General features: G+C 41.5%; 1 protein-coding gene across 2 annotated transcripts in view; it reads right to left on the bottom strand.

Annotated features, from left to right (window-relative positions):
• Window positions 1-4,608: 4,608 nt before the first annotated feature.
• CLYBL (citramalyl-CoA lyase) overlaps window positions 4,609-25,072 on the bottom strand; it is a 239,805-nt gene continuing 219,341 nt past the window's right edge. For both annotated transcript variants that reach the window (XM_054012734.1, XM_054012743.1), the window contains 2 exons: window positions 20,262-20,386; window positions 4,609-5,343 (listed from right to left, as the gene is read on the bottom strand). In XM_054012734.1, coding sequence (XP_053868709.1) covers window positions 5,248-5,343; window positions 20,262-20,386 — 221 coding nt within the window. In that variant the 3' untranslated portion in view covers window positions 4,609-5,247. The remainder of the gene's footprint in view (window positions 5,344-20,261; window positions 20,387-25,072) is intronic.

Below are 25,072 nucleotides of genomic sequence, written 5' to 3'. Positions count from 1 at the left end.
TATGGGTGCCCAAGGCCCATGTGTTCCTGGGGGGCGGGGGAACAAGGAACCAAACCGGAGCTGTTTCTCCAGCCTCGCAACAGCTGTTTTTGCCCGGCCCCTAAAATATTCGAGCGAATCTTCCACAGGCTCTGACCCATCCCAGCGGCGCCGGGGTGCGGGAGAAACCCCGGGCTGTGCCGCGATCGGATGGGCCAGGACACAATGAAGAGTGTCTGCCCAGGCAGTGAGCGCCCCAGGAGCACCTATCCCCTGGTACTGGCTTGTCAGAGTTTCCAAAGCCCCGTTTCAGCCCGGCCCAGGTATTCCCCATTGCGAGGACCCGGGAGACAGTGAAGATCCGAAGGCGTTTGGGTTTGTTGCTCCGATCGAGGGACTTTCCAGAGTGAGCCCCGCGAAAAGCGGCGTTCAAAGGCCAAACACCAACGCGCGGGGTGAGCTCAGGCCCCGTGCGGGCCGGCAAAGGGGCGGCATCTCTAATGCGCGTTAAAGCGCTGGGGTCCCAGAGCCCACGCCGCGCGTGGAAGGGGTCTGGGGCTACTGCCAGGCAGCCCCTTGCGCAGAGGCCCGTTGGGGGTGTGCTGGGGAAGGAACCCAAACGCTCCTTTTAAGGGGTCAAAAAAAATCCCCTGCAAATGTCACCCGGCAGCTTGGGAGAAGAAGCGTTTCTGCTTTGTGAAACCCTTACAAGCTGCTCCCCCCTCGCCTCCCGGGCTCCCCTTCCCCAGCCTTTGGCTGGTGCTTCAGACGCAAACGCCCTGCTCGTTGCTAGCACGTACAAAGCAAACTGCGCAGTAGCGTTCAGGAGCTAACCTACTTATCGGAAAGTCATGTGTTTCCCGGTTTGCCCGTTTCCCCCTTTAAACCAGCGCGCAGAGAGAGGGCCGGAGAAGCGCTTTCGCATTTCAGCGCGGGGCGCTGGTAATTACTTGTTCACTTCCCCCCACTGCCAACGTGAAAACCTCGCAGGGGGGTTTGCTGAGGCCGGGCTGCGGTTCCCAGTCCCGAGCCCAAGCGCTCTGCAATTACAAACCCATTAGGTGCCCTTTACTCTCATTAATATGCACAAAATCCCGCTGCTAATCTTATAATCAGTTTTGTTTCATCACTTGCCTTCCGAGCGCAAGGCAAAAAGAAGGAAGAAAAACGGAAAACACTTAACGCTTCCTACAGTAAATCAAGAGAAATCAAAGCGGATTTTCTAGAAGGAGAAACACCCCTAAAAAGCGAACTGGGAGCCGGATTTTCCTGTCGGGGGGACACAAAGTCCGCAGCTCCCCAGCGGCAATCAGGATGCAGCCGCCAGCGGGAAGAAATGTAAAGATTTGCATCGTTTAGTTCTCTGGAAACGTGGCATGAAATGAAGTTACTAAACCAAGCAGCTGCGGTACAAGTGGATGGTGGCTAAACATCCGCCGCTGGGTTGGCTGAAGAAGTTAGGGGGGGACGCGCTTGTGAGCGCGATGTACTTGCAGGGCTTAGAGGCGGCGGGCGTGGGGTGTTTCCACGGGCTCAGCCGAGCCCACAGCCAGCCGGGCTCCCCGGCCACCTCGCTTAGTGCCCGAGTGTATCGATAGGCGCCTCCGTACAACAAAATGAGGTTGTCACAGATTGTCATTAAGCCTTCAGTAAAACAATGAAGCCATTAGTTTGATCTCCCCCTCCCCCAGGCGAGGTGTTAAGGGAATAAAACAATCTCCACCACACGGGTCCTATTGAGATTAATGAAAAAATTATGCAAACCGATAAAAAAATCTCTCATTTTCATTTTCCTGGGCCAGGGCTTTGCAGCCCGCCTCGCATTGCACCTGATGATTTATTCAAGTAATCTGCGGGGATAACCGCCAATGTCCGCCGCTCAATCTTGTCCCAGCTCATTTTCTAAGTAATTGTTTCTCATTAGTTTGGATAATGTTTTAATAGTATTACCCATAATTTAGTCATCCAAGAATTAATAACCGAGGGGGCCGGGCAGAGGGGCTGCTCCGCGGACTCGAAGCAGGTAGTCTTTAATTAATCAGATTAGCCTCCAGCGCCTGGCGCGGTAATAGATCAGCCCGCACCAAGTAGGGGATGAAATCCCGCCAGGCGGGGTAGCGGCCTTTGCTGTTCAGCCCAAATCAGCGCCTCCCTCCCTGCCCAGCGCCGCCCCGCTCCGCAGGGGGCGCGATTAGCCCGGGGCAGCTGGGCGGGGCTTTGCTCGGGCTCTGACCCGCGGGCTGCAGCTCGGTGCTTGGGCTCCGGGCCCCCTGCGGCTCTGCCCAGCCCCCGCCGGCCCTGTGCGCCCCAGGGCTGCAGCCATTGCAGAGCGGCCGGGCGTGGGGCGAGGCGCCAGGTTAGGGGGGTTAGCGGGAAAGGGCGAGTCTGCATGGAGCGGGGAGTGTCAGAACCCGGGGCTCAGAGCCAGGAGAGGGACTAGTAGGGTGACCAGATGTCCCGATTTTATAGGGACAGTCCTGATTTTTGGGTCTTTTTCTTATATAGGTTCCTATTACCCCCACCCCCTGTCCTGATTTTTCACATTTGCTTTCTGGTCACCCTAGGGACTAGCCACCAGCTCCCTTTCCCCTGGCCTGGCTCTATCGTCCCAGCCAGTGCCCTGGCCTGCAGCTCCCTCTCCCCTGGCCTGGCTCTAACCCCCAGCCACCTCCGTGGCCTGAAGTTGCCCATTCCCTGGACTGGCTCTATCACCGCCCAGCCAGCGCCCAGGTCCTGCACTTTGCCACCCCCGAGACAGTCGTTACCATCCCCAGCCAGCTCGCCACCCGCAGCTCCCCAAGCCTCTGCACTGGCTCTGTCACCCCAGGCAGCTCCCGGGCCCTGCGACACGAGGGGCTGTGTCACTGGCAGGTCTCTGTGTCCCTTCATCTGCCCAGGGCCAGGCTCTTTCCCTCCAGCCTGCCCCACGCAGGGGCGGGGAGGTCGCTGTGGTTTTCTCGCCTCCCTCCCTAAGCAGGTCGGGCTTGATCGCTCCCTGCGTGTGTCCCTGCGGGCGGCTGCCTGCAGAACAGCAGCCCCGGCACCTGCAGCCCCTTTCCGCGCGCCCCGGGACTTGTTCTGCAGCGATTCCAGCCACTGCCCGTGTCTCCGCCTGGCCTGAGCCAGCCCAGCGGGGGAGAGCCGCTACCCGGTACCCTCCGCACAGCCCGGCTTGTGCCCTGGGGCTTCTGCCTCTGGCTTAACCAGGCGGGGTTTAGTCCATTGTGGCCCAGGCCAACCCCAACCCCGGAGAACCGGGGACGAGCCCGGCCGCCAGGAGGGTTTTAGTAGGAGCCCGAGGCAGGCCCGGTGCAGAGCGTGGAGCCCCGCGGCTGCACTGAGCCGTGGCTGGGGACTAGGCGCGGGCCCCAGCGCTACCCCGGCGCAGCAGCTCCCGGGCTGGGCCCGCAGCGCTCAGAGCTCGGGGTAGCGGGCGAGGCGCTCCGGGAGGAGCCGGGCTATTTCCCGCCTGGCCAAGGATCGCAGCGGCTGGGGCTGAGCCGGCTCCGGGGGGCTTTGGGCTCCCTGGTCCCGGCAGGGTTTGGAGGGGAGGCTACGAGCGGGGCGGGGGCAGCTTGGCTGCGTTCATCTAAGCAGCGTGTCCCCAGCAGGGCGCTGCCCTGGGGCTACTCCCGCTTCCGGGCTGCAGCGCCCCAGATCCCCCCGGCCCGGGCTTGGCGCGCCCCTACCCCGCTCGGGCCGGATCGCAGGGAGGCGGGGCGCTCGGACAGCTGACTGGGCTGGTTCCGGCATTTCCGCCTGTGTCCGCTGCTCCTGCCCGGGTCAGGCGCCCCCGGCACGGACTGAAGCGATCAGAGCCGCTCCCCGGCTGGGCTTTGCCCTCGTGCGCTTGCACCGCCCCGAGACAGTCGCTTAAACACCAACAACACATTAAAAACATGTTTCTAGCGGGGGGAAGCTGCCCAGTCCTAGGGTAGGAAAAAAACCCGAGCATCTGGGAGGAAAAAGCAACGGTGCCCGCCCGCTCCAGCAGTAAACGGGCGATGGAGGCGGTAAAAAATGAAACTAAAAACAACTGTTTTCTATTTACAAATTTAAATAAACAGAACAGCCTTCCCCGCGGTGTTTGTCTAAGTGCAGCAGCATTGCTGCTGTGTAGGTCATGAAAAGGGTGGTGCATAGTTTAAAACTTCCCATTCTGGTAATTTCTTAAAGAACAGTCGTTCATAGTCTGAACACAAAAGCTCATGATTTAATGAGGAACAGAAACAAAATCTCTGATTGTTGGTGTTTCAAACTTCATTGGAGTCCTCTGGCAACCACAAGTTGATCCTCTGCAGCTTCAATACCCTTTAGCCGTCGATATAAGAGTACATGCTGAATAGAGAACAATGGCTGGTTGTTATGTTTATTTACCCTTACTACAAGCTGGGTTAACCTCTTCAAAACAGCTTTGCTAAGCCCGTTAACCACACGGCCCATATGACCTGTAGCAGTATCTCTAATGTGATGCAAATCTGACTCGAGACCATATGCACAAGTTCTGCTGCATTGTGTCTTCGAAAACTCTACACGTTTATTGCCGTCCAACCCATCCCGGTCTTTACGTTTCCAGGAGGAAATGGTCTGAATAGCAACCACTTAAAAAAAGAAACCAAGAGTCTCGCATGATGGTACATTAATTTTTTAATGACTGTTGTACATTTATAAGAGGGGGGGGGGAAAAGCCCACACAGAGATTAAATGATTTTCATAACAACAATTTCAACTAGTTAATAAAAACAAGGAGTCCGCTGGCACCTTAAAGATAATTAATGAATTAATTAATTATCTTTAAGGTGTCACTATTTAATAATTATGCATGAGTTTGCCCTTCGAAAGAGGACTTCTACTCTGCCGCAAATATCATGGGGGCGGGGAAAAGCACAGACAAAACAGAAGCATTTGACCTGATTTTTGTTTCATTTGTTATTTTAGAAGAGCTTGTTTTCATTCCAGCCCAGATGTTGCTGCTGTCCCCCAGTGAAGTCATAAGGTTGTGTTTGTAATCGTTATTGTGATGTCATATACCCAGCAATATGACTTCACTCCAGGATCCAGGAGGACGAGCACATTGGGCTGCACTGGAGCGAGCACTAATTTAAATCATACATAGTCGTGGTAATTAGCAAGTCTGGCAAGAAAAATTATGTCAGATCTGCGGAAATGTAAATGGAGTTCTGCTTAACTCTGATGTATTTACATTTTCCCAAAGTCCTTCTTTAAAACTGCTTCTCTGCCCACATGGTGAGAGCTTCATTTAACAGATCATTTTTTCTTGATGGCTGTGGCAAGCGTAACAATGTTCTGTGCCTGCTTCAGTAATGGCATGTCTATCATACTCCCATGGAAAGTAAAGGCTCCCTGGAAAACAGAAAATACAAACTTCATGAAAGAACCTTTAAAATGATAGGCTATTTTGTTTTTTGTTTGTTTTTTTACATCCATCTGTAAAACAAGGAACATTAGATCCCACATGAATCAAACTGATTCTTCTTGTATAGCCTTCAGAAAGAGCCAAACTATGGGGGGGGGGGGGGGGAGGAAGAGAGAGGCGGAGTGTTCAATGTTAAAAGGAAGAGGGAAAAAAACCACACTTGATCACACTGTGCGGGAAAGAGCGTATGTATTTAACTCCCAATCTGAAAAACAGGCAGAGAGCAGAAACGATCCACACAGTAGGACAGGTGCATTTTAGGGCATGCTGCTGATTAGCACAGACAATATGTACTGACATGGGAAAATAGCCCTTACTAGTTCTAAAAGAAGTGGAAGCTTGGTACAAGAAGACAAACTAACCTCACAGAATTGGGCCCTTTTTATAGAAGAGATCAGACCATCCTCACTCATCACCCAAAAGTGAGCTGGAACAGCTAAGGGCCTTAGTCTACATTCAGCAAGGCTCGAGATTAGATGATTTCTAACTAATAATAGCATCATACTAGTAGTTCTTTCCCCGGCTATGACAAATAGTGATACCAACACCTAGCCCCCTTCACTTTTCATTTCACAAAATGCAATGTAACAATACTGTGCTCAGGTATCACATTTTTCCATACGTAGAACACGGAGCTAGTTACAAGTGTGGAGAGGCATTATTACCCTTTTGGGAAACTGAAACAGAGGTCTTGGCCCCGAGACTTTTTTTGGGAAATCTTTTCCAGTTAGAGCTCCACAGGTAAGACCGTTAGTTCTCAGGGCCTTGTGCTGCCGTTCCAGAGCTGCTGGCATTGCTCCTGTCTCCTTTTCTTCCTTCCTATATGGCTAGCAGATTATGTTCATGTTCAGAGAATGGATATCTAACAATGTAGAACATGCTGTATTTGACTATTGTGCACTACTGTACTGGAGAATTTACCAGACAATGTTCTGCTCAGGATTGACCAAGAATGTCTGAACAGTGACTATCCCAGAGTCACAGCAGATTTTTGAGTAACTTTTCATTTTTATCAGTACTTAGCTCATGTTCCACTTAGTGTTAGTATGAGATGAACGAACTGTAGTTACATCTCAACTAAAAGAAACCTTGTATTAAAGAGCCCCAAACCTGACCCCACCCCCAACTTTGGATATTTTAATCTCCTTTTCATTGTATTAAACCCATCAGTAAATTCTAACATTTTGTGTTGAAGAAAGAGGATTTTGAAGCTAAAACGCTTTACAGCAAGACAGTCCCAAGTGATATTGCAGGACTCCTGCTTCCTGCATTTGTCAAAGGCACTTCTGACATTTTTTTTTGGTACATAACAAAACAAGCTTGCAGGATTATTATTTCTACCTTTTACAATGGCCAAAAGTGAGCTGGACATTTCACCTTCCCCGAAGATCTTACATATAAAGGCTCTAGTCCTGCGTTGTGTAGTGGGCGGCGAGTGTGTGCGTGTTGCTGCTGCGTGCACTTAGAGCCCCACTGAAATCAATACAGGACCATGAACTCATTTTAGATTTGACTAATAAGAGCAACGTCAGGGAGGGGATAGAGTGAGGAAAGACATTTCTGTTTGGTTGTGTTTGGGGGAGGCCAGGGGAGTTGAGAGTGAAACAAACTAATGCTTATTATTTTCTAGTTACAAGATACAGACTGATAATGAAATTGAGAAATCCAGCAAGTCAAATGATAACATCTAGCACTTTCCAAAAATGATTATGGAAATGCGTTGTTCCAGTGGATCCCAGCCTCGTACCTTTAACTCATTCAAGCAATATTAAATTAAATATCTCATCATATTAGGACATAACACAGCAAAATTTCATCCTTGGACACAGTCACTTATATAGTTTATTATAATTCTATAAGTTGACACTCAACCAATTTTTGAACTATTAGTCCAATTATTCTATTCTAGTCTATTCTATTCAGAGTTTAATATCCTGTATATTATCCTGGAATTTTAGCAGGATTTGGTGAATAATGAGCTGATGGTGATGACATCATCATTCAAATCAAGCAGAAATTCAGATGAAAAATGCTTCAAAAATGTCTTTACAAATTGCCTAGAACTCCGTAGGCCTTATGTAAATAATAAATAATCTTCCTATTAACAACACTGCAGTCATTTACAGATTAATTATTAGCTATTTTAAAAAGAACATACTTAGTTAACCATAACTTAGGTTTGTCAACTGTTGAAAGCAAGAATTAGAAATGAAGCAAACATTTTAAGATGTATAGTTTATTATTTAACTACTTGTTCAGCATAATGCTATGGAGCGGTTGAGGTACTAATTTATGCAAAACATATTTTTGTTAACTGAAAGCTTATCTTATAACTGTATCTATTTTGCTATAAGGAGTCAGTTTAATAATAGCTTGGAATAAAGTCAGTGTTCCAAAGGTTAATTCACATGTAGCATAACAGGGGTTATATATATATATATATATATAACATAAGAGTTAGAAGGGACCAATTTAGTAAACAGCACACTTGCCCTGTTATAACTAAAATAATAGAATAGAGGTTTAAAGAGGGAAAACAAGAAAATAGCACAGATGCACATGAAAACAGGAGGACAGCTTTCGGTGTGCTGTCCTCTCAATGTGCATAGGTAACTTTGATAGATATCAATCAGAATTCTACACATACATCCAGAGGAATATGTCTGTTTTAGCAAGCTGGTTTCTTTGTTTATTCACTCTGAGGTTTAATTTCTTCCTGCTAATTTGCAATAGTGAGCTAAAATCCAGAAAAAGCAACTACTGGTAGTTTGAATATATTCTATTCACTGTAGCGCTTTCCACCTCCAGTTTTCTGCAGACCGGCAATACCAGTAATTATGGTATTACCCTACATTAGCCTTTCTAATTCCACTGGATGGAATTTGCCTTTTTTTTAAAGTCCTTTTATTTTCCTTCATATTAAGATAAAGACAACAAGATTTTTTTATAAAAAACATTGACTTCAGTGAAGTTACACTAGGGATACATTTAGTCCCAGAGCTGAATCTTCATACTGGCAAACATTCATAATAAGCTCACATTTCTAGCCTGTATTTAGTTTTCTAGTTGTTAAAATGCTCTATCAGAATGCAATTCTTAATCAAAATTTTAGCAAGAACTGAAATATCCTTAAATGACTGGTGACAAGTGGGGCTTCAGATTGCTTGTGTTCTACGATACATTCCATACCCTCCATAGAGCCAGAATAAGACATTCAGTCTTTCCCCAGTATCTGGGTGAAATAAGTTTATAGTTTTTAGCATAAATAGATTCCAAAAGGTCACTTGGTGATAGTGCTGAGGAAACCTTTAAGGTTTGGAGATTCAGTGTAGATGTCTCTTGGAATGTGAGCATTTCTCCTTCTTTTCCCCTTCAATAGCCTTTGGAGTCCTCTCTTTCTCTGCATCCCTCCGATAGCATCCCCTAGTCCCTTACTCTCACTATGCTTGCTAGAGTTGTGTGATGGGTTACAACCACAGGCTTTTTGAGAAGTGGGTGGGTCACTGGGAGCCTAAGAACTATTATATAGTTTTGTTTAAACAATTCATACAGATGAGACACCAGTTCTAGGCACAAGGAACTCAAGTCTTATGGTGACTTTCTCTGGAGATTTCAGGTGTTTGTTCCATATTCCGTGCACATAGTCTCAAAAATTCAGGGCCTAATTCTCCTCTCACATCTGTGAAGATAATGGAGTTACACTGGGTAAAACTGATCAGAGAGGAGAACCAGGCCTTCAGGTGCATGCTTATAAAACGCATATCTGTACATCTCTTGCACTTTGTTAGGGACAGAACTACAGCCATGTTGGGCAGGCTTACATAATACTGCTATATCACCCCTGGTGAGCATGGTGATTTATAGATGGATATGTCAAGGTCCCTAGCCTGAAAGGATTATAATGCAAGGGCCAGACTGCACATTTCAACACTGCCCTGAATGCAATGATTGCAACCATTGGTGGCCCTTACATGGGCTGTGTGAGAAGAGGGAGAAGGATGAAGTGACTCCTGACTCCTTCCTCCTACTGAACACCCAGGCAAGGGCCAGTCACAATCTCACCCTACATGTGTTCAGAATTCCTGCACACATCACAACAGGGACCTTGGACTCTCCACAAGATCACAGAAACTAGGGCCTAAAAAAGTGAGCCCAACTGCATGTAAGGCAAACACGTGATACAATTTCAGTTCCAGTGGGTAGAAAAAGTCTATTGTTTTCTTTCAGGATGTAAATCATCCTCTCTTTTTTTCCTATTTCTAAGCAGCTAACAGACATTTTCTGCTTGCTTTCACAAGTGTGACAGCTTTTCTGTTTCCATACTTGTGCAATCGTCATAGTTTTTATTGTTCTCCCTTAGTTCCTGTTTATAAATTTCCTCTTTTTCTTATACATTTTTCCATTGGAAATACACTAAAATGTTCACCTTCTCTCTCTGAAATTAACTGCCATGTTCTTACTGATGCAAAGGTCAAAACTGGTGATGTTACACTTCCATTTTATCTATCAGAAAATGTCCCACCACAGGTGGTGCTATTTTGGCACTATACCCAACACATGCCTGATCTAACACTTTCATTTGCCGATTGGCCATACCATGTACTAGACTTGCTCACATCACCACTCTTCTGGGCCCACTTGGAAGAGTTTGTATGCAGTGTACAGAAGTGCTGTGAAACATAGTTTTGTCAGCTCCAAAGCCTTTTTGAGTGTGGAGTTAGGGAAGCAACAACACTGGCAGGTCTGACACGGGATTTTCCAACTGGCAAGCTGGGAATGCAACACAGACTATTCCTGCTCCCAGCATCAGAACTAGTGTCTGGGTCAGAACTGGTTGGTGTTGTGCTACTTTTCTGCCAATCATCGAGCATCACCGACTCCCCATTCAGGCACTTTAGCTAGGCTGATTTAGGGCCTGACCCTCTAAGGTGCTGAGAGCCAGCTGCAAAGTGCCGGGCATCCTCAATTCTCATTGACTTCCGTGGTATTTGAGGACACTTAACATCTCCTTGGATTGGGCTCTCTGCAAAATGGCTCACTTCCTTGGCTCACTCCCACTCCTTCGTCTCCTTTTCCTCAGCTCTACCTGCTTTATAACCTGGGAGTCAACCCAGGATTTCCTGATTATCCAAACCTCACTTTTGGAGAGTTGATGTGATTCTTTTATCAGAAGTGATATTTAATAACATCTGTGAAAAGCAGAGACTGCCTAAAGCTTCAGTAAAGTAGTCCCCAGAATATTTCCCATAAATTTTACACTGGAATAGGGGGAAGGAAAATAACAAAAAGGAAAAAAAAAAAAAAAAAAAAAACCCCGAAGACAAAACAGAAAAGGAGGGTCATGCTCACTCTGCCTAGGTCAGATCATGAATGACTGTGACATGATGAAAGCACCATGATCTGCACATCATAAACAAACATGCTATTTCTTTCCAGAGTATTTAAACATGGGTGTATTTTACAGGATTACCCAAAAGTCTCGTGGCCAGACGTAGGAGAAATGTGGTTGGCTACAGATTTTAGGTAGGGTCATATGACCTTTTTGGACTTTCCTTTACTATGTCCATTTCAAACAATACAGCATACATTCCATTTTCATTACCAGAACCTCTCATTAGTGTAACAACATTTTTGATGTCCTAAAGGTGTGTTGTTATAAAGAATGGGACCCAGTCTGCACCCAGCAGCTTCTACCACATCAAAGCTGCAGGAGCTCCTCATCCTGCCTGGGTTGACCAGCTGTGAAAGCAGATCTTGGGGGAGGGGTAGCATGTGTTCCCCTTCCCAAAGGTGGAGTCTCTGACTCCGCTCAGCCTGAGTGCCATATGTGGCATTCAGGCTCTGGGAAATGTCAGGGAGCAGAGTATAGGCAGCTCTTCCTTGTTGTCCCACTCACGGGGAGTGGAGATGGTTTGTCCCTAACAGACTAACAGCTGGGGAAAGACTGCATGGCCCTCCATGTCTCAAAGATATTTCCCTTGCTGACAGGTCTATAACAGAACTCAGAGAGAGAAGGGGGGTGACTTGGCTACTCCCCTCTCTCCCTGCCTACTGGAGCTGCACAGAGGTTGACGTAATTGTTAAGTCCTCTGCAGCTCCAGCTGTAGGGGGGATGGACGAGGTTATTGATACATACAGGGCTGCGTGGGTGGGAATAGGGAGATTATTTAGGTGGCGTCCTTGTCTCCTGAGAAGCTCCACAACTCATGCCTGCAAATCAGGTATATTCCCCTCCTCACATCCTTATATCGCAGGCCAGCATTCCTAGACTGCAATGGGAATAGCCTGTGCAGTAGGGCTTGTTGGAGCTTATGTGCCCCATCCCACTCTGTAAACTGGGCCTGCGTTTGGGCTCAATGAATTTATAATGAAATTTTATATTCTCTCAAAGATAAAATGTTTTAAAAAGCAACAGTAATTTGTGTGTCAAGTGTGCAGGGGTGAGTGGGATCCTAGTGGATCTATTTTGTATTTAACATTAGCCCAAAGTGACTTGGAGGATGGAGTGCAGGGTACACTCAGCAGGTACTAAGGGGAAACAAAGCTGGAAAGGAATTTTTAAAAAGAGAGACTAATTGTAGCAAGTTCTCAGAGGAGACCAACAAAAATGACAAGCTTTGGAAAATAAGGCCTGGGAAAAAAAGAATTGAGCATGGTGAGTCTAAAATAATACAGAGACAAAAGAGACAGACTACGAATAGGCAGAGGGATATTATAAAGAGGACAGAGCAATTTATTCTCCTACTCGCTGTCAAAACCAAAAGGAACAACATTTTTGCAGCAGGGGGACAATTTAAATGACATTTTAGGAAAAACTAATGGAATAAAGCATCAAGACACAGTGGAGTTGCCATCGGAGATATTCAGGACTAAACTTTACAACACATCAGTTTGACATCACTTTGGATTTATGTTTGTTCTTATCAGGACAGAGGACCCATTTCATTATGCCATTCATGGAGACATAGACCTGAGTTGATATCAGTGGTTTCAAAAAAAGAATAATGTACAATTGGTAGGCCATTCTACAGGCAGTCTAGTGGAACACTATGACCGTCTGTGGTTCTTGAACACTGGTACAGTGGCTTCCGGATATTCTGTCCCAATATGATGTCATCCTCAAAGGTTTCCTTAACTTGTGACAAATGAAATATATGGAGCAGCATAAAGAGATCCAGTATTGGTCCACTGCGTTCCAAGACTAAAAGATTTCCTGATAGAAGACTTAAGTCTTTTGCTCTTGGGGAAGTGAGGGTTTTCTTCTCTATCATAATAGCATCTAAAAAGTTTTACGCTATGGAATACTTCAGTATGGTAAATAGCTTGGTAAATTCAGATTTCCACCTCACGGAAACATCATAAAATGTTTACTGTCATAAATACTCTTATCATTTTTTGCATGTTAGTTTGACTGGACTCAGAGTGGGTTGCCATTCTGTTGAGAGCAAATCTGTATCTGGAGGGGACAGTTTCTGTGGTTCAGTTTCAATCAATTTAGCTTCTTGAGATCCTAGAGCAACTTTGGAAAATAACTGTGAGTTGGACCTATTTCTGCCATGGAAAATAAAATCAGTCAGGGAGATACTGGGTCTGGTAATCAATGCTTACCTTAAGGAGGATGGTAAAATGCCACCTTCCCTCAAACAAGTCTTCATTAGATCTCTGCTCAAGAAATCCTATCTTAGACTTTGACCTTGTTAATTATTCCTGGCCTCTAAACTGCTGTTTTTACAAGATTATTGAGAAGGTAGTGCAGGGCAGTTCTCATATAATCCAGAGTCTTCACGTTTCCTTGATCTCTCTCAAACAACAGATCTCTGTATGGTACAGAGACTACAATGGACTTGGTGGCCTTTCTTAGTGATGGTATCCACGCTGACTCCTTTAAATATGCCAGCAATCTTTGATAGAGTTGACCGTAATGTTTTGTTGACTTGACTATGGCAGGGATGGACAGGATTGCATGCGAGTGGTTCCATTCCCTCCCCCTCTTTTTTTCCATGACCTCTACTCAGATGAACCAAAAAAAAAAAAAAAAAGGAGCAGACTTCCCTAGCAGCGTTGTTTTTCATGGTCTAGGTACACAAGTACTGCTGAGCAGATGGACTTTATGAAGATGTGCTTCCCTCGGATTAGCCTTCTGAACACTAAGAAGGTTAATTTCTCTCTCTCTTTGGGCCTGTGTGTTAGCTCTTCACCCTGACAAGCTCACATCTGAGGCAGTATGTAGTTAGTCTAGGACCTGGAGCGTTCATCGTCTTCCCCCATTATTCATTGTGAGGCCCAGTAAATTGAACAAAGCTCTCATACTGCTTGGGTAACCCAGTCCAGAGACTGTGTGTGAGTAAACCTGTTGTCGAAATAAGTAATTATGTAAGATCCTTTCAATGGAGGGCTGACTGTGAACACTCTCAGGCAGACTAAATGCAGAAGTGCTGAACTGGAAATATTAGCAAGCCAATGCAAACTTTCTGTACTTCTGATGGGAAGGAAAGTAGGTGATGTGTAAGCATGCATCGTCAAGTTTAGGAAATATTCCTGATCCATTGCTAGCTGAAAGATTCCATTTCAATCCTCTGAGGTTTTATGAAATTGTTCACCCACTTCCAAATCCTAAAATAAAAAGAAAAGGTCTGATATCTCCTTCTCTGAGGCCACAAAGAATGTGGAATAAATCCATCAAAATCTGTTTGCCTGGGCCTGGGAACACTGTTCCCAACCCCAAAAACTGTTACACAGTTTACAGAGAAAGGAAAGGAAGACCATTGTTCTGGGGAGGGGAAGAAGCAGGAGGATATTAAGAGGACACCTACAGGAGACTATGGAAAAAGACCCAGAGTTCAAAAAGATAACTGCCCACTGGGATTAAGCAAAAATCCTTAGGCAAAGTCCATGGAGGGAAAAAGTTGACTGTCTGAAACCTTTGCTCTTCTACTTAGGGGCTCAGGAGAATGGCTTGGGTTTACTTCCAGGTACAGAAACAAAAGAAACTGGCACCCCTTTTCCCAAAAACTGGAACTATGCTTATGCTTGTCAGGGAACCTCCTGACTACAAACGGGTGACGTTTTCCTGCGGAAAAGGATTTAGGCTTAGTTTCAGAGAAGTCAACATTGGAAGTTTAAATTTATTGCCTGACAGGTCAGGTAGGGTTGAATCCAGGTTTTCTTCCAAAAAACCCTTTTCAAAGGGAAAAGCTATCATAACGAGCTGGGACAAAGCCCCTGCCCCTTTTCACTGATGAATCTCTACAGCTTAATAAGTCACTAAGGACTGGCTGAGGATGTTTGGGAAAGCCTGAGATGGTCCTGGTCAATATCTTTCAGTTTATAACAAGATGAAGTTTCCTGTTCCTCTCTTCCCAGCAGAGTATTTACAGATGAACCTCCCAATCCAAATCTATCCAGGATTCTTGGGTAGTTTCTTGTCATAACTCCATTCTGGGAAGGCAGGAACTGGCAGCTATCAAATAACTAACCTGGATGCACAAGATATTCAGAATACACAGATGCTAGAAACAGTGAGGCACTCAAATAGAATATTTCTAGAGACAGACTCCCTTTTCTTATCCAAAGTATCCTTTAAACTGATGTGGGTACGTCTACGGTACAATTAAAAACCCGCGACAGACCTGTGCCAGCTGACTCAGGCTAAGGGGCTGTTTAACTGCAGTGTAGACTTTGGGCCTGGGTTGCAGCTTGTATTAGCCTCCCTGTTCATTAGCCCCAGGGCTTTAGTGACAGGAGGGAAAAGTATCAAGATCCACAGAGGGCCTGCTTGGAGGGGTGGGGGGCAAGCAAATCATTTGTACGAGCTCCCAGCACTCTCATGAGCTTCTGCAGGTCTGAACTGCAAAGCAGGCAAAGAGCCTTTCTGCCTCAGACCTACCCCAACTGGCACGACTGTGTGCAGGACTGGTCGTACCAGTGGGAAGTCAGCATATGTAGGAATAACAAGCTAATGTGCCCCTTACCTCTACATAACAGAGGTTCACGATTTTCCCCCAAATAGTCTTTTCTATGGGAGGAAATCCACCTGTTGTGCTATAGCACACTTCTTTGATCTCTCTTCTGAATAACACAGCTACATAAGAGACTTTTGTTAATCATATTGTCTATATTTTATGTGAAAAACCCACACCCCTGAGCGACACAGTTAAACCGACCTGACCCCCAGTTTAGAAAGACTGGAGACCTCAGTACCGCCTCTCGGGGAGGTGGAGTACCTTCGCCAGCGCGAGAATCCCTCCCGTCGGCTTAGGGAGTGTCTTCACTGATGCACTCCAGCAGCCCTGCTGCAGTGTTGTAAGTATAGACAAGCCCAGAATGAAGAGCTTGGGGGCCAGTGTCTCCTGACTAGACACAAACACACACACATTGGCATAGGCGCTAAGGAGTCTCTCCCAGAACAACAGCCTCTTGGGAAGGCAATGGGAGCTAGATGCTACAGACAGACAGAATCCTTACTGGGGGCTGGATCCCACTCCCACTGCAATCAGGGGAAAGACACTCACTGACCTCAAGGGGAGTTGGAGCACTCCCAAGTACAAGTCCTAGCATGCAGATTGTTTCCAAGATACAGTAGCTTGGGTTCAGACTTTCCTAAACAAAGACTGTTATGACAGGGCCTTTGTGAGCAATTCCCTTGCAGACCAGATACTGTGTAAATAAAAGGATTCCAGGAAGGACCATAAAAGCTACTGCATAGTTTGCCAAATCACTCGAGTTCACATATCATTCAGATGCCAAAGGCCTCCTAAGACTATTATCCATACATGGCACTACATATAGCATTCTTTCAGCTTAGCCCTGTGGAGGCTAAAGCACTCAACCAAAGTTACAGTTTTGAATTGTGAATTACTAATCCTAACTTTAAATTACACTTAATTTACATGTGACTTTTGAGGCAATATTTAGCTCTTTCTTTTCTGGTTGACCAATCAGGTTCCTTTAAAATATTTACAACTTATTTATGTAAAAGCTTAATTACACTTTTATTTGATCTTTTTGCACTCCATTTGTCATTTTTGCTTGATATCAGATTAAAAAACCCAACTCACATGACTGGTAAAGACCCTTACAGAAATCATACTGTACCTAATATAATATTTTCAACTCAAATTGCACAAGAATAGTCAATCTGAATATATTTTAAAACTAATTTACTATTTCTATTATATATAAACAACAAAAAGCTTCTATGGTTTTTAAAGTATTTTTAGGTCAAATTTATCAGTCATGTAATGGTGGAGTAAGCTGCATTTTGGCCAAGAAAATGAGGGCACATGGTAAAGTGTAATGTAGTTACATTAAAAGGGGAGCTGTTTTTTTTTACACCCTATTAATAGCTTTTCCTGCTACCTTCAGCCTGCCTTTTTGGAGTGTAAGTTATTCATTTTTGTATGCCAGGTGGGCCAATTTCTGCCCTCATTTAATTTAGATTTGTATCGCTTTATTATCTTCATTTACTGCAGTGGAGCTACTCCAGATTTAAACCAGAGTGAGAGCAAAATTTGGCCTATTGAATGCCACGTAAGTGCAAGATACACTATCTTGCTTCTTGAATCCAGTCTATGATCAAGATCTATTTTATGCCACTTTTAGACTTTCATGGGGGAGTTGTACCTGAATTTAGTCCCAAGAATCATACGTCATAGCAATTGTACAATGCACTTCTCTTTGAAAAATTACTGAAGCTATATTATAATAATACTTTGCTTTCATATAGCACTTTTCATCTGCAGATCTCAAAGCCCTTTACAAAGAATGGTGATTTAGTTCAACAATGTCCAAATCAGACACAAACAATAAAGTACAAACACAAATGACACACTAGGAGGAGGTCCAGTTTTTGGATCAGTGGTGTATATATTGTGTTAGTCATTCCCTTTTTTCATTACCTACGCGTAGGCCCCAATCCTGCTACTATTAAAAAGTTAATGAAAGTTTTGTTGTTGGCTTCAGTGCAAACAGGACCATGCCCATAATATTATTCCAAAGAATTTGGGCTAGCAGAATCTTTTTTTCTCCCTGGGGACTACAGGAGTGTCTAAAATATGCTAGAGTCCACCTGTGATCCTAATTCTTACTAACCTCTGTTCTCAAATGCAGGGACCACTATGTCAAAGCATTTTAGTCTGCAAGATCTAGTAGTCTGATTTCAGCCTTTTCTCAAACAAAGCTTACTGTGACTATTGTATCTGTCAAACTGTGATAAATTATGAGAGCTGATTATTGTATTTTAATGCAAACTATTGTTGACTAAGGGCATCAAACTTTGAAACCAATTAACAACAAACTGTGATCCTAGAGGTTGAAGACCAATAATTTATCTGTGAGCAACCTAGCCACTCAAATCCCTTGCATTTATTTTTTCCAGGCTTTCAATTTTGATTAATAACATAACAAAAACATGCAAGACTGAACAGTATGAACCAAAGCTATATTTTTGGACCTACTGACATGCAAGTTCTAATTTAATAAAATAAAAAGAAAAGCAGGAGTGGTGTTTCACTATCTGCACATTAGGATTTCTAAAAGCAATATATGGAATATTTCTTACAAGATGGGATGGGAAGAGTTATTATTGTAATTTTAACATCTCTCTAGGACACACAGCGTGAGATCCCTCCTGTGAGACACCTTTGCTTTGGAAAAATTAAGTAATCAGATTGTTCAGGCTTTTCTTGGCTACACATTTATAATACAGCAATACAAACTCAGTTAAGAAGTTTGCAGGAAACATTGCACACAGCAATCTATTTACTAATTTTTTTGTTATGAAAATGTAGTAGTATTTAAATGTTAAGAATTCGAGCCAGGTCACAAAATAACTTGCCTACCAAGGTTTTTTTTTTTTGGATAGATTTTTATACGCCAAATATATAGAAACGTGTAAACTGGTCAGTAAAGAAGCAAATCTATATTTGCCAGAGTTATAGAAGCTTCTAATCTAATTAAAAAGCACTTGTTACAATGAAACTTTCATAAATTGCTGATCTTATCAAGAAACCAGCATTTTGGGGACAAACTGTCATTAAAATAACACTTTTAAAACAAATTAGAAAAGTAATGATTCCATAATGCAGGATCTTTAAATGCCATATCTGTAAGGTTTTTGTAATTTTATGCTACTAATATTGTAATTACCGTATATTCCCTCGCCAGTTATACAATTTACAGGTGTACTCTTTTGATAGGGTTTTGACATTAAATTTATATGGGCTCATGAGGTACAAGCCGTAAACATAAACAAATATTCTGCTGAGTCTGTCATTTGAATGTTTATTATTTCCCTGAAAAACCCCAACCACTGGCATTGTGTATACTCAGCAAAATGCATTTGTAAGATATGTAGTGTGTAGGAATCAGAAAAATGTGAAAAATCATGCATGCATGTTCTCTCTATGTTACTTACATTAATCACCGAGGTAAGGGGAACAGAACAAAGAGACACAGAAAGATAGCATATGATGGTGACCTGAAACAATTATCCAGGCTGGCACCCAAATATCACAGTGATGGAAATGTTTGTAGATACGGTAGACGGTGAAGGGCAGACCAGTAACTTTATTCTAATAATAAATTATTATTCTAAAGGCTTTATTCTGAAGGATAGGCATAAAGGAATCACAAATCTGCTATGACCTTTCTAGAATTTCTAATATGCAATCTTTCTTGCATTAGAAATGTGTGCAAATGGGGAAGATATAACTTCCAATGTATTTCCACACATCATAAAGTAAAGGAATTTATTGTGAATATTTATACTCTACCAGTAAAAAGTACAACTCTGTACAAAGGCTTGTGTGCTCAGCTTTACTACAGAAGATTTTTTTACTGATAATTATAATTATTTTGCGCTTCCATTTTGTACAAACACACTTCAGGCATTTCAGTTTGTGTGCAACTAAATGTTGTCGACATCAAAACTCCCCTGGCTTTTTAACAGTCTCAGGTTTGGCTGTAACTAAGATAAACATACTTAGCTGCAACTTTTTTCTTTCAAAAAGAGGCAAACTGGATTATAGCAAATAACCTTTAAGATAATTAACTGACAATGCTGCAACTAGCATAAAATCTTCCTTCAGGCGACCCCTAATTTAAGTATTACTGGCACAAAGTGGAGACAGATTGTGCATCACCACCGCAATATTTACATAGCAGAAACCCACAGAGCAGGAAACGTGAGACTCAATGATGCACTAAATTAGGAACAATCATATTCTAGTGTTAATTTGCTTTCCACTCAATCCAAATCTCAGGTCCAGAAATTGGTACAAATACGTAGAAAACGTTCCCACTTTTAATTATTAAGAATCACATTTGGCAAAGAGTTATGCATATAAGTAACTTTATTCACACGTGTAAGCAGTTGCAGAATCGGACCCACATAACTAAAGAAATTTTATCAGATATTTTTTAAAAATAAAGAATTTCAAATCTATTTATTTCTTCCCACAAATAATACCAAAACAAGCAGGATGTGTTTTTTTCTTCCATGCTACCTGTCCTTTGATTGCAAATTATTTTCATATGACAATATCATCATGATTTCTATGAAATAATTTAAGAGTATTTTTAATTCCCTAAGCAGCAAATAATTTTATTTAAAGGATAAAAGTTAAGAGAGGCAGGAGAATAAAGAAAGTGTATTTATAAATTCATTTGAGAAGTTCCACATTTATCATGAATATTCTAGCTGTATTCTACCCTGGCATACATTTTGCTAATAAAACCATAAATTACTGTATATTTTTTATTGTAAAAACAAACACGCCCCAATTTTTCTCAAATTTAAATATTATTCTAACTGGTATTCTATATGTGGCATTAACAAAATATTTACCTTTCCTAATCGCTGATGGTCTTCAAAAGCAGAAATCAGTTCTTGTGCCCACTTTATTTTTTCAGGACTTGGAGAGAACTGTTCCTGGACAACAGCAATTTGGTTAGGGTGAATCACCTGCTTACCTACAAAGAAGATTAATAACACTAGAATCATGCTTCAACAAACAGATGTTCAACAAAATGTTCCAACCACTTGAGGCTCTTAAATGCCTCATAGATTTTATGTTAAATAACTAATTATTTGACTAGATTTCTTGTATTATTAAACTGAACAACAATCTTTTGCTAGATACTATATGAACAAATATAACTAAAACAGAAGTTGTATTTGTTATAATTCAAAAATTACAATTCTTTTCATCCATTTCAATCCATACATCTTCCTTTTGTCATTACAGGTGTAAGTGTTAGACAAATTTGTTAATAACAATTTAAGTATAATATATCTTTAAATTCTAGCTGTATAAATAATAGCATCAGAAACTGACAATTACTGTTTTATTGAAAAATTAAACAACCTGAAAATGATATTTAAACAACAAAACACGCTATATTTCATTGATATCTTTTTTAATTCTACAAAAGGATTAGTCCCTAAATTCCCATAATTTGTTTAGCAACTAAAAATATTCAAAATTCTTCCCCCACCTTAATGATTAGTTAGTTACTGCTGATGCATAATACTTTTCTTTTTGTTATTTGTTATATTAATGAACTTAAAAGGTACTCTCTAGGCTTAGATAGGCATCTTTTTATCCTTTCTTGCATAAATATATATATATAATAAAAAGAAATTAAATGTTGCCTGTTAATTTTAGTATAGATTTTCACATTTGCTTGCTGAGTCAGGTATTCAGTTTCAATTCATACTGTATATGCTTAAATTAAACAATGCCTATATTATTTGTTTTACATTTTTTAAACTAGCATTTTACATTCTTAATTTTTTCAAAAGGAATTTTCACATGGTGGTGTGATTTTGCATGGTTTTTTATTTATAATGAACATTTTAAAATTAATTTAAAGAAATTGTACTGTAATATCCCTGTTTAATTTTCCTTTACATCAAATAAAAATAGTTACAAATTAGGGGACTGATCCTGCAAACCCTTAGTCAAATGAATAGTCCTTCCTCACAGAAGTGGTCCCATGTTACTCACATGCATAAAACCACTCAAGATTGGACTCTCTCACGTGAGTAAGGGCTCCTCAGTCAGACTACCTGTGTGCATAAAGACTGTTCATGGCTCCAAACCTGTGTCAGGATCTGCTAGTGCAGACCCCCGCACCATCTGGGTATCCAACTGATCCAATGGGACTCTGAATGAGTGTAGAGGTCCATGCTAGTGGATCTCAGTGGAGAATCAGGGCACGTGTAAGTAAAAGCTTGTAGTATTGGGTCCTAACTGTGTTTTTTCCAAGTAGAAAAGCTGTTTTTAAAAATTCCCATTTAAACTGAAAGTTGGATACATTGTATATAAATACATTATTTCATGTAATGATTCATATGTATTACTATGGAAATTAAGCATTCATTTTTAAACGATTTAACAATTAGAAAAAATATTTGCAATCCTCAGCAACATAATATAAAATTTGGTGGTACATAAAAATAAATTTGTGAACCAATTTAGCTGAAGACATATTTTATAAACAAGAAAGAATTGTGCAGAACTATCACATTTGTAAGAAGAATTTGCCATAGAAGCTCGATTTTATTTTATTTCTTGTTACACAATCCTTTATTTACAATCCTCAGGGCATCCATATATTCAGATTCTGATATTTCACTCCACTATAGAAAAAAATAATTTAAAATAATAGTTTAAAACTTTAAATACTTTAAGGACTATTTTGTTAGAAAGAAATTAAATGAACAGAACATTTCTTTTGCTAATGTATTTCATTTTAATTGTGTTTAAAGATAATTTTTAATGAAATCAAAAGATAGCAATAAGTGAGTAAATTATTATTATTCTTGGTTTTAATTTGCTTTATTTTTAACAGTTAAACTGGTAATTCTGAAATTGAAGATTGTGTACATAATTCATAGTAATGCCTACAAAGCTTAATTTTCAGGAAAATTATTTTCATTATGTATGTAAAATTATAACAAAGACTTAAATTACAATAAAAAAAAAATCAAAAGCTCCAGATCAATTATTTTTTAAAAGGCAACTGCATTTCTGTATTAAAATTAGTTTTTTAAAATGCAGTTATAGTAAACAACTTCAATTTGTGCCATTGGTGAACAGATTATAGAAGATATAATGTAACATTTGATTTATGGCCTGAGTTGCCTTTTGTCACATCTTATGTATCCAAACAACTGTATAATAGAGTTTAATGCCATGCAGGAATGAAGCAAATATTTTAAACTGAACTGTTGTTATTGACGAGTTACTGAGAGGGTGCAAAATTGGAAGACATTAAAATTTATGACCATGAAATCCTTTTTACAGTACCACTTGATATATTGTGCTTTAAATCAATACCTGTCAAGTCTTTAGGTAACTGTATGATGGTGTCATTTTTGTCTTCTACAAAAGACTGCAAAAAGAGAGAGGAAAACCTATAGTGTTTCATATTTATATCTAGCTTCTCAGCATGTAGCACTGGAGTAGCTATAATGACTAAGTCAGCTGTTAAAGCTTTATTCCAAGGTTTACTTATTTTTGGATATAAACATTCCTAAAGCTGATGACCATTTATACAGACAACGCATTGATTTAAAGTCCATATTTTATGGTACTGTAAAACATATGCTGCTGTAAAAGTAAACCTATTTTTAAAATAATCTACAGTGGCTAAATGATGATTGAAGACATTCAGTACATATATGCATTTATTGCAGAGACAATAGGCTGCTTACAATGTCTAGTTTAAAAGAAAATGAGAAGAAAACAGATACTATGGTGGTGATGGTCAGATAAGCATTTCAATAAATAGAAAAACCATTTTTTATTGAGTAATTATATATTTCTGAGATGTGCACACTATTTAAACTTCAATAAACATATTTTGATTACTTTACATTAAAGGTTACAATTCACTGCAGGGCTATGTATATACAACTTTGTTAAGTATTCTGGAGTTGCATCAGTTTAGGAAGACAGCAAATTTGACCCTATGAGTCCCAAATAAGTACTGTATCTATTCTCTGTGTATCTTGCCAATTAATTGATTAATCATTACTTTAGTTGGGTAAAAGATTTAGCTCATTTTAGTTACACCTGTTGTCTTCAGTGGCATTAGTTGTGATTAAAACTAGCAGGATTTGACCCAAAAAACTTTAAAATACATGATAAATAAGTATTCAGAACTTCTATTAACAGAACATCAAGATTTTATTACCACACTACTAGACAGCTGTATGAAATAAGGGCGTCTTTAAGCAAAAATGATCCACAGCCTTCTGCCCAGTGGAAGATCATGGATTATGACTTCACATCTGATTGGACTAGTTATCAGATTATATGCTGGGACATTCTATTTTTTGAGATTTCCTGATTCTAGCCATGGAAAGACACAGGGAAAAGGTAAAGGCAAAGGCTGCAAGTTCATGTTAATGAGCTCAGCCCCTTCTGCAGATCTTTAAATGTAATATAGAAAGGCCAAAGACCCTCCACGGCTGAGTTAGGAATTAACTTTCCTTGACACCCTGAATTGTCAGATGTAGCCTATTTATGCCATATCTGAGTCTTACAACTTCAGTCACATTTTTGCATTTTTAAACGATATGCAGCTAGTTACTGCCAACTCCGCTGTTACCTCTCCAAAACCCCATTACACTGATGTCAGATGACTTCCTATCATGATCAGTTGGACCCAAATGTCATCAAGGTTAGTACTTGTGGCACCTTAGAGACTAACGAATTTATTTGAGCATAAGCTTTCGTGGGCTACAGCCCACTTCATCGGATGCATAGAACGGAACACACAGAAAGAAGATATTTATACATACAGAGAACATGAAAAGGTGGGAGTAGCCATACCAACTGTAAGAGGCCAATCAATTGAGTTGGTATGGCTACTCCCACCTTTTCATGTTCTCTGTATGTATAAATATCTTCTTTCTGTGTGTTCCATTCTATGCATCCGATGAAGTGGGCTGTAGCCCACGAAAGCTTATGCTCAAATAAATTCGTTAGTCTCTAAGGTGCCACAAGTACTCCTGTTCTTTTTGCGGATACAGACTAACACGGCTACTACTCTGAAACCTATCAAGGTTAGTGATGGCAAAATTTTTCTAATTTATACACCAAATAAAATGGCCTAATTTTCAAAGATGTTTAGCACCTGCAACGCTAATGGACTTCAACAGGAGCTGCAGATGCTCAAGACCTTTAAAAAACAGCTTATTTTACATAGGTGCCTAAATTAGAAAATATTGGCCTGTGTGTCTTAGCCATCAGCAGCTGATGAAATCAAAGAGCCCTGTCATATTCCTATTGACTTGAGCAGGAATAGGATTGGGCCCTGAAAGTCCACAAGGACATAAATAATATTCAATAGCTCTGGCACAGTAACAATTTTGTCTCTGAATCTAGATTCAGATTTTGCAAGTACTGTACCAAGGTTCAGCAGAGAATAGGGCAGAATCTGTGCTTAAGAGAGTCCAGAATTACTTTTAATTCAATGAAAGACTGGGTGGGTGAGGTAATATTTTTGATTGGACCAACTTCTGCTGGAGAGAGAGACAAGCTTTTGAGTTTACATAGAGCTCTTCTTCAGACATTCTATGTTGTTTTTAACAGCAAAGTGTGAAACATTTAGACTAATTTTAATTTTCATTTGATATTTTTGTTC

The sequence above is a fragment of the Malaclemys terrapin genome, chromosome 1 (assembly GCF_027887155.1).
Source record: "Malaclemys terrapin pileata isolate rMalTer1 chromosome 1, rMalTer1.hap1, whole genome shotgun sequence".
In the NCBI taxonomy this organism is placed as follows: Eukaryota; Metazoa; Chordata; order Testudines; family Emydidae; genus Malaclemys; species Malaclemys terrapin.
Note: the sequence above shows the minus strand (reverse complement) of the source record. Positions and strands in the feature narration are given on the sequence as shown.